Source organism: Crinia signifera, chromosome 19 (genome assembly GCF_055691185.1).
Source record: "Crinia signifera chromosome 19, ASM5569118v1, whole genome shotgun sequence".
In the NCBI taxonomy this organism is placed as follows: Eukaryota; Metazoa; Chordata; class Amphibia; order Anura; family Myobatrachidae; genus Crinia; species Crinia signifera.
Window position 1 is genome coordinate 105,595,759 of NC_139226.1, and position 10,534 is coordinate 105,606,292.

The 10,534-nt window shown below is 45.3% G+C and overlaps 1 protein-coding gene across 1 annotated transcript; it reads right to left on the minus strand.

Annotated features, from left to right (window-relative positions):
* Positions 1-491: 491 nt before the first annotated feature.
* LOC146042000 (arylacetamide deacetylase-like 4) lies at positions 492-10,026 on the minus strand. Its single transcript, XM_083161890.1, has 4 exons — positions 9,835-10,026; positions 4,231-4,456; positions 2,729-2,792; positions 492-1,426 (listed from the first exon to the last, which is right to left on the minus strand). The coding sequence occupies exons 1-4, from the start codon at positions 10,009-10,011 to the stop codon at positions 652-654; spliced, it is 1,242 nt and encodes a 413-aa protein (XP_083018016.1). The 5' UTR covers positions 10,012-10,026; the 3' UTR covers positions 492-651.
* Positions 10,027-10,534: the final 508 nt, after the last annotated feature.

Consider the following 10,534-nt stretch of genomic DNA (forward strand, 5'->3'; position numbering starts at 1 on the left):
CATTGTTTCCTATGGGAAATCGAATCGGATCGCATCGCATCGCATCGCATCGTTCAATATCGTGTATGTGTACGATGCGATGCGATCAGATTTCACTACGGAGAATAGCATGGTGCTCAATTTACTTAGTGGGCGCCCAGATAGGAAACAAGTACCAAATTTACAAAAGCTTCTAAAAATTAAAAGAAGTGATGTCTTCAATAACAACCAGATTCTGTCTATCGTTTCTCTATTGCATCCTAGAAAATGATAGACAGAATCACCTATTTTTAGAAGCTTTACTAAATTGACCCCATAGTTTTCTGGCTTGGAGTTGTCTGTAATGATCTACTTGACTATAAGTAATACTACTCAGCAAATGAGCAAGAAGACAGAGTCAATTTGACTAGAAAATAGGCAGAGCTAGCCACTATATTATAGTAAGCTATTTGTTTTGAATAAACTTTATTGCAATACGCACAACTTCACATTATGAACATCATTGACTTCTTGTTAGGTCATGCAAATCAATGACTACTTTCTACTTTCCGATGATCCTTCAACTATATGTAGGTCTTGTATTGATCACATTACGACATTGAGAACCGATTGAATCCACCTTGGCATCTTAATGGGCGATGTCCTATTATGAGTGTAGCGGAAAATGAAGTATCAAACACTATTAATAAAGTTCACAATGTTATCAACAGCCAGCTTTCCAGATTCAAATGAAAGTTTTCCATTGTCAAAAAAGCTAACGATACCATGGAATCCATCTTTAACATGGTACCAGGTTACTGGGACTCCATTATCTTCCAGGCGTTTCTTATAGAGTATTCCATCATCACGGAGAACATCAAACTCACAGGTTAAAATGTAGGCTTTTGGTAGCAGGCGAATCACAGAGTCCTCAGCCAGCAAGGGAGAGAAGTAAGGTTCAAGTGCTTGCTTGAGAGCTTCATAGACCTCCTCCGAATGTGAGGCTATGACACGAGGCTTATAGCCCGGGGGCTTAAACTCACTAGGAATATTATCAGGACTTAACCACTTTCTAAACTTCAGTTTAATTTCAGCAGGAACATGGTCTCCATCCAGGACTTCTTCCATCATAGACAAGTTGCCTTCCAAATAGTTTAACATGTAGAAGACTGCTCTTTCCCTGTACAAGATAGGCACTTCACAGTTTTGTGTATATGAGGGCAAGTGGAAGTCAACTGCTTGGACTGCTGGGTATATCAGCACCTGCGCCAGAGGCTTTGGAAGATCTGTCCTGCTCACCAAGGCTTGGCAAACGGCAGCTGTAAGATTACCTCCTGCGCTGTCTCCGCTTATTATAACGGAGGATGAGTCAACTCCGTATTCCTGTGCATTCTTCAGGAAGTGACTTGTGACATTGAGACAGTCGTCAAATGCTGCTGGGTACCGGTGTTCAGGCGCCAGACGGTACCTACACAAAACAGAAGCAAATCCAGTATTCATTTTATCCATCAATAAATGTATCTATTGCAGTTCTGCAACAACTTAGACTATAAGCCCGATGAGAAACTGTGTTCCTTAATTCTGTTATTCTCTCCTCCTATAACTGTCTATATTTGCTTACCAAAAAAATTAACCCCAGCGCTTAGTATAGGCAGTTATACATCTCCACCAATGATGATGATGACTAATAATAAACCAAGCCATTGAACACCTAGAAGATGTAGCATCTAGAGATGCGGACAACTGAGAATGCACGCTAGCATACACATTTACAGTAATTCCATGCCCACTTCTTTGGGTCAACATTTATTTCCAACTTTGCACAAGACCCATCACTGTTTTCTTTGAGTTACTTCCCTGCGCAACCGATTTCCTACCCCCAGAATAAGACCAAGCCATAAGACCAGCTGTCACGGAGTACATCCCACACACAGGCTAACATTGTAATACCCTGCCTATGGCCCAATTCAGACCTGTACTCAGGGCTAGGAATTCGTAGCCCTGCCAATTATCAGAGGACCGAGGACGTGCACGGTTCGCTTTGTGCACACATGAGCCGTCTGTACAAAAGGATCTAGCAAAGGCTAGTCATCGACCATACGCAGGGTGATTGACACCCTGCCACCATTTGGGGGCGGTAACGCAGCATATTCTGGGAGATGTTCCCCGGCCGTTGGGAGGGAGCGTCGCTGACATCATCAGCGCCCTCCTAATCCCCATGGCCTTTGCAGCGCCGATTAAGTCTTAACTTTCTCTGCACTTGAGAACAGGGGGAAATTCATTCAATGGGGAGTGAACGCATTTGCGGCTGTGCACATGGGCGGGATTTCACTAGAGCGGGGTGGGGCGGTTTTTACTTGCTGCAAGTTTTCGGAGCCCAGCGAGCAGGTCCGAATCCTTCCCAATGTCATGTATAGCTGTACTTTGCTGGATCTGTGATTCACCCTTGATTGATTTGACAATTATCTGTCATATTAATCATTAAATGCCATATACTACTCTGGTTGTTTACAACAGCCATTGACATAATACAGAAAAGGTATTTTCCAGTAAGAGACTTTCTTTGTGCCTGTATGTACCATTCATAAACTACTGTATGCTACATTATATATGCAATCTTATCACTTTCTTGTGCTCACATTGCAATAACATGATAAAGCTAAAACCTCCATTAGCCAGTACCAGCGTAAGGTAGCACCTTTATTACAAGGGTAAGATTGGCAATCAGAGGTCAGTCGCACAAGGCCATACACTGTAGTAACCTACTTACCCGACAGAGACAACCACAGACTCCGTGCCTTTTGAGATGTAGCGACATAAAATGTCATAGGAATCTAAAATAAATAGAACAATGCAATAGTATATTAGTATTAGTAGCGCACTAACACTATCTAATGTACCGTAACACAAACATTGTTAGTGCAGCAATCTCACAAGGAAGGTATGTTTAGTTTTTATTTAACTAGGAGGTTAATAACCTTTTAAGTGCATTTCGGTATGCTTATCTCAGCGGTGCTCCTACCAATCATTAATTCCTTTTCACAATCTCTTTGGTGTGCTAACAAGTACTGTATGGCTGCCATACACAGTGAGCTTTATTCTGGTTGCTTCGCAACCGCCCTGCATTCGCACGGGGAACGATGGTGGCACTGTGCGCATTTTTGTGAACGTGTATACGCAGGGTGCGTGCACCCACAGCAAAAGGACTGTTCGCCGTTTGCACGTACCGAGGACAGCGGGCAGGGGGCGGAGAGGGGCATGGGGAGGTGGGTGGCTCCATTAGCATATGGGAACGCCCAGCATTCTCAGACTATTGAGGCCATGACGCGGGTGCGCGCGGGGGGGGGGGGGGGGGGCGGCCAGCTAACATCACCGCATGGCAGCTTCCCGCCCATTTCCTTCCCAGCGTGCATGCATAAGTAAGTGACTTGAAAGTCACTTTTATATGCGTGCACCTTCTACATCTTTCGATGGTCAGCGACCATCGAAAGATTTGGGAGGTTCCCCCTTCCCTGCAAATGGATGTTACTATGTAAAATCCATTCGCAAACCCCTTCGAGTAAGTAACCCTCTAGAATGGGTTGCACCAGCCAACCATTCGCAAGGCTGGGTTTGGTGGATTCGCAAGAATAAACCCCAGTGTTACAGGTCTTATCAGTTCAGGTGACGGATTGAAGAGGGGTGTACCAAAGCTTCTCTGCTCACTACTGTACATTAGGTGCCACGTGACTGTGGTTGCCATGGTAGTTACTTGACCGTGTAAATATTTATAAATAAAATGTAATAGCAACTTAATATTATAAGGTATTTTTTCAATATAACATAATAAGCAAAGTCTCTATAAAATTATATTTGGATTAGAGTAACTTTGTCCACTTTGTAAGTTTATCTAGAATTTGGAAAATAAATATTGGATAGTGGATGGATTTTTTTTTTTTTTGGGAGGGTGGCTGTGTTTATTGAGTGGTTTTGCTCATGGTCAATATATCATGGGTCTGATGACAGTCTTTCATTGGGGCCCACCCAGCATGCCAAGTCCTGCACCATGATGCAATTGCAAATTTTAAGAAATGCGATGCATTTGCATTACTATGGAAGCCCAATGCCTGCGCAGCCTAGCTGCAAAGGTAGACAGAAGGCCGCCATTTCCCGGCTTCTAATTTCTGCATGTGATGTCACCCAGCTGCGAACTGGCTTGAAAACGGTCCATGAATGTGCATACCTCTATATGATATCTGACACCTACAAAGATTATTTTATTAATTTTTTTACCGATACTTCCGAACATCCATCCTCCTCCGTGGAAGAATATGAACCCCTTTCTCCCACCAGCAGATGGCGATCTAGGCTGGTAAACTCTGACTGGAACTCCTTCCATCTGCAGGTTTTTGATGAAGAGTTTGGGATCGTCTCCTAAATGCCTGGCCAGGAGTTTGTCTCTGACGAGACGGGTGAAGTCCAGCTGACTGATTATAAACATATTCTGGAGTATTTTCCCCTGTTTGGTTAGAATACAGGATATGTTTATGCATGTTGCAAATGTTAAACATAGCAGTCGACGGTCCCTAATTTCCAGGGAGTCAAAAAATGTGTCTATGTAATTATTTTGTACCTGGTTTTTATCTTGATGAACTGCATAATAAAATGTATCTTAGATGCTAGTCTTACCACCTATTCTTATTCAAGAGGTGTGCGATATACAGATTAATTGGTCTGATTCAACTCTGTTAGCAAAGCAAAAGAGCATGCAAATGGGCAAAACCATGTGCACTGCAGGTGGGGCAGATGTAATGTGCAGAGAGAGTTAGATTTTTTTTAGGGGGGGTGTGTTCTCTACAGTGCAGGGAGAATACGGGGGCTGCCCAGAACTTCGGGGAGTGCTGGACACGCCCTCAATTTAACACTAAATGTGGTGCTAGGCCATGCCCCTCTGCCAGAAGCCCCGCTCTTTTAGGGTCGGCCACACCTTTGGTGTGGCTGGTCCCGACTTCTGCGCTGCTACAGTTGGGAGGCATGGGACAGCAGTAGGAAGGGATATTTTGGATCTTTCTTCTGAAATAATGTGCTATACAGATGTGTATCCCGGCTTAGAATACGCCCACTAAACAGTAAGCGGAAATACTGTGTTGGGACTAAGTAAACGGAATCAGACAAGATGGGGTGTCCCATCCAGGGGTGTCCCTTCATCAAAACTTTTCACTGTCTGGTCCAGGGGTGTCCTGTCTCCTCTCCCCCCCTCCACCCGGACTTGTCTGGGTCTGGGTCTGGTTTTGTCTGGGTCTGGTTTTTGCCCATACCTGGCAGCGGGGTAATGATGCTCCCGCTGCCCTAAGCAGTGAGTGGGAGTCGGTAGGAGCTTAGCTACGTTCCCGCTACTCGTAATTACTGGTAATTGTGCTAAGCAGTGAACTCTAACAATACAATCGAACACTGAGGCAGCGGGAGCAGTGGTGTAACTATAGTGCCGCAGACCCCGTGGTAGCGGGGAGGCGCTGAGAAAGTGTAGGCGCCAGGGGTCTGCAGGGCTATTTTTACGCCGCTGACACCTGCTGTGTCTCTGGCCGGTTTACTGTCTGTGGTCCCGGCTCTCCTCCTGGCTCCTGCTGCTGTTAAAACTGACCATCAGAAAATGGCCGCCCCCATACAGCATGCTTAAAAACGGTCTGCTATTGGGGGCAGCCATTTTGTGAGGGTCAGTTTTTAATAGCAGCAGGAGCCAGGAGAGGAGTTTGAGGAGCACTAGGGGACGCCAAATACTACAGAGGGTAACGCCACATACTATGAAAGGGGGGCACACGCCACACGCCAAGTAGTTACGCCACTGAGCGGGAGGCAACTGCAACACCATGCTATACAGCCTCCTGCAGCAAACGTGCAATGGCTAATGTCATCTGAAGATGCAATACTTGGTGCTACACCCTCACTGCATAACCTACACCCATTTCTTCTGTACCCAACTTTCCAATGTCCCATGTCTAAATCACCAGGAAAATGTTGCTGCAGCCATTTTCCAGATTCTATACAAATGAGCAATTGGGGAATCACAGTGAAAATGGCCACTGCACCACAGCACCAGTCTACTGGCACTCACTAGGGCACTGCTGAATAGAGGGGGGGACTGCACACACACTCCCTCCTGTCTTAATGCACCCTTGGAGATAGTGTCAGAACAAGAGGTGCCAGAGTGCACGAAAACATAATATTTGGGCCAACATGTATCTTGTTTACAAGTAAAGTCCTATATTTCAAATGCAATTAACCTTTGAGTCTGTACACTGTCTAGTGTACATTAATATATGCAGCTTTAAACAATCAGGTAGAAGGTTAGTAGTGTGAGACTGTCCTGTGTTAATGGATAAACTGTTATTATCTTGTACACTTTAGCTAGGTACCATCACAGTGACAAAGTAGTAATCACAGCATACAGATGGAGCCAGCCTCCCTCCTGCTGGCGAATCGCCAGATCTGACTGAGACGCGCGTGCATCTCACACGCACGCGCATCTCAGTTTCCGAGCAGCGGGGCAACGGGAACCCTGTCCGTCTCCGCTTCAGAGAGACGGACAGGGTTAACAGGGTTAGGTGGGAGAGTGGGGAGGTGGTGGGGACCCCGGGTGACCGCCGGCAAGCCGGCGGGGACCCGGGGGAAGCGCCGTCGGAAGGGGATGCGCGCGCATCTCGTGCGCACGCGTCCCCTTTCGCAGATCAGATGGCGGCTGGCGGGGGATGGCGGCCTGCAAAGCTGGGACCGGCTCCATCTGTACTTACCGACTTTTGGAAACTAGTTTCAGGGAGATTATAGTTGTAGTAGAATTTTGCAAAGTGCCCCATTGAGGGGGCGTGTCATGCTCCACCCAAAGGGCGTGTCTAGTTCCATATATGGAGAGATTGTGAAACGAGATTGTGGTACCTAGAAGCGTGGGTGTGCACTGCTACATCTGAGAGGAAGCTTTTAAAATTACTTCTATCCAAATGTAGATGAGCCCCAAAGCAGTTAGTAAGAGACTATACTTGGTAAAGTGCTGGGAAATGGTGCTGATGATTCAATGTAAATGTATCAATCTCTCATTCCTTTTTACCCCAAAAATGTAACAGTGTAATGTGGGCTAGGCGAAATGAGGGATATTGCTAGAATAATGAGGGAGAGAGGGAGATTGCTGCTATTTCAGGGAGTCTCCTGCAGAATGCAGGATGGTAGGCAACTATAAATCACAGGTAAAATTTTGGGGACATGGCCTAGCGGGGAGGGGCCATGGCCTATATTCAAGATGTTGCCATAAGGCCACGCCCCCATTTTCACCTGTGTGCAAAGCAGATCTGTGAGCCGCCGGCTATGCAACCAGCCCCTCTGGCTGCAGGAATAGACACTGTGCGCATGCGCATAGTCTCTATTCACAGGTGACAGTGGGGACTCCAAATTCCCGGCCACGGGACGTTCCCGTGAAAAGCGGGACAGTTGGGAGGTATGCCATAGTTGTGTGCAGTATAATGCAATACAATGCAATACAATGCCCATTGGTGTTGCTGCTGTCATGCATACAACACACGCCAACACCGTTTCACTTTTTTGGTGTCTATGACAACATAGGCCAACATGGCCATCGTATAAGTGTACCATGTCCCCTCGCATGGCTCGCTATGCTCCGGGCACAGTGCCTCCCTGTGCTTGGCACACTAATATATTCTCCCTCTATGCCCACTGGGATGATAAAGTATGAGCAAGTCAGTTTCTAAAATTTTTTATAAAAAACTCATGTCAACAGTTTCTATGTCCACCTTTTGACCATGTTGACCTAATACATGTCGACTCTCCACGAACGACTGCATACCCTTATACTGTATATCTCTAACAAGCAACATTTTAGGGGAAAATGGAAAATCAAAAGACATTTAATGATCTGCTACAACAGTAGACTGCTCTTTGAGGTTGTACCCTGGGGGCAGCGGTGTCTGGCCACATAGCACCTGCAGGTAGTTTCTAAAAATGGAAAGAGGTGATGTTGTCCATAGCAACTCATCAAATTCTAGCATGCAATAGAGAAATTATAGACAGAATCTGATTGGTTGCTATGGGCAACATCAACTCAAGCTTTGGTAAGTCCAAGGCACAATTATCTGGGTGTTTCAGTGACTACCAGATAATTGCTCCAGCCTGAGGTTAGTTGCAGGGAACTCTGTGGAGGTAATGGTAAATGGATGGCAAATGAATGAACAAACGTGTTAGGAAGCCAGACGGGAATAATCTTATCACTACAAGTTTTTCTTGTTAGGTATCTGGTGTAACCTGAATTCAGCACTGACTCACATAACTTGGTGTTCTACAAAAACTGTAGTAAATCCTTATTGCTCAATGGGATTGATGCATGTTTGTAAGAAAAGCAAACAAGCCAGAAACTGGGCAAATCCATGCTGCACTGCAGTTGGGGCAGATGTAACATGTGCTGAGAGATGTAGATAGAATGAGTCATACTGCCCTACAGTACTTTTCATTTCTCCTCTCCAGGAGAATCCCAGAGAGGAGCTGCATCATGTCTCATCTGGGGGTGGGGTTAAATGACAAATCCCATCCTAAGCCCCACCCCCTCTGCACTGTGATGAAGGGATTCACCGGTTTCATCTTCATCTGGGGTAGCTGCGGGTGGCTACCCCAGGAACCAGGAGCCTCCTGCAGCTTCTGGGATGAAGGGTAAGTATAGGGTGAGTTCGATTTTTTTCTGTGCAGGGTAAATACTGTCTACTTTTGAATGTAGCCCACAAATGTTATATGATATCGTTATTTTTACACTGCAATGGGCGCTCTATTGAAGATGGGATGTTGCCAATAGCAACCAATCCGATCTACTTATTTATTTTGCACCTTCTAGAAGATAATAGATAAAATCTGATTGGTTGCCAATAGCAACATCCCATCTTAAATAGAACTCCCATCTTAGTAAATAAACTCCTAAATCTCTGGTATACGGTTGTTGGGTCGACATACCAAAGGACAACCACTGAAGGGTGACATGGCTTAGGTCAACACCTCAAATAGGTCGACATGCTTAAGCTCAAAAAGGATGGAAGGTCCACACGCGCATTAGGTCAACAGTGTCTAGGACATTATTTTTCACTTTTATTTTGAGCCGACATGTGCCGACATGTGGTATTCCATGCCCTACCATCCACTATGGCAAGGAGGTAGAATAGAATTGTGTGCCCGGTGCCCATTGTAAGCTCAGCGAGCCATGCAAGGGGACACTGTGCAACAATACAGTGTCCATGTGGACCATGTCGACAAAAAAGTGACAACCCCATGTCGACATTTTGACTGTCCTTCTAGTAGTGCATATGTCGACCTTCCATCCATGTCGACCTTAAGCATGTCGATCTAGTCGGTTGGTCAACCCAATGACCCAAACTAATTTCTATACATGTTACATGTGCCTGACCTGCAGTGCCCAGTCGCTTGCTTTCCCTATAAACATGAATCAGGCGCAGCATGTTTCTGGGTCTGTGTCACATGTAGCTGCAGTATATAATATATACTGCATGTGTGTTTATTTTATTTGTTCTGTGCTCAAGTTCTAAAGGCAATTGCTCATCTTATTTAACAAAGGTCCCAAGAAACACTGCAGTGTGTAAAATAATGTTTACTTCAAAGAACCAAACTAAAATGTGACACAACACAACACAAGACACGTGCACAAAGCAAAGACTAAAACAATGCAGTGTAACAAAACAGATTTACAGTCAATCACTTTGGAGGTTTTAATTAGTACTGGAAGCAACTTAATGTATGTCTCAATCCTTAGTTATTGTGTAACAACAAGACCCAGCATGCTGAGACTTGTAGTTCCACAACAGCTAGTGAGCTATATGATTTAGAACATGTACTTACCACCATAGCTATGCCAAGCGTGATGCAGTGTAAGATCCGAAGCTTGATGGGGTTGGCAACCCCCGGGGGAATCTTTGAATTTGCAAAATCAAAATAAATGATGCCGGCAACTAGCAGAAAAGACAGGGCGATGAACATTCCGACCATGATCGCTAGAAGTGCTAGTGCTAACCCCATTTTCCCTGGTTCTCAGAGCTCAGCACAAACAGCTCTGACTTTGAATTGACACTTTGATACTTCCTGTTACACTTCTCACTCCTTATAGTACAGTAAATGGGAGTCCTGTAATAATGAGTGGGAGTGGCAGTCAGTGGAGGGGAGGTGATGCTGCTGCTGCAGGTTACTGTATGTCAGGAACTCTGCAGATGGAACTATTAAGAGTGGTCAAATACGAAATCCATCCTCAGGCTCACTTATGTGGTTTTGTACAGTTGTGCTTCTGATTGTTCACGTGTTATGATTTGAAGCCGCTAGCACTGGTTCTGCCTATCATTTTGATTGTAAATTATTTGAATTGATCATGGACTACCAATGCAAGGAACCCCCACAAGAGCCCCAAAGCACCCTAGGTTGCCTAGTTTTCTAGCCACCACCATGGAGTCAGGCTGTGTCATAGGTGTTGATGTCAGACCGTATTTGCCTACTTTTTTTGGAATAGCCTGAAAATCGAATGCCAATCCCAGCAACACCGGAAAGTGGG

Excerpts from the sequence above, each read along its gene's own strand:
- LOC146042000 (XM_083161890.1), bottom strand. The coding sequence starts at position 10,011 with ATGGGGTTAGCACTAGCACTTCTAGCGATCATGGTCGGAATGTTCATC. Across the intron at positions 4,457-9,834 it reads CGCTTGGCATAGCTATGGTG|GGGAAAATACTCCAGAATAT; the intron begins GTAAGTACATGT and ends CTAACCAAACAG. Across the intron at positions 1,427-2,728 it reads TCTGTGGTTGTCTCTGTCGG|GTACCGTCTGGCGCCTGAAC; the intron begins GTAAGTAGGTTA and ends TGTTTTGTGTAG.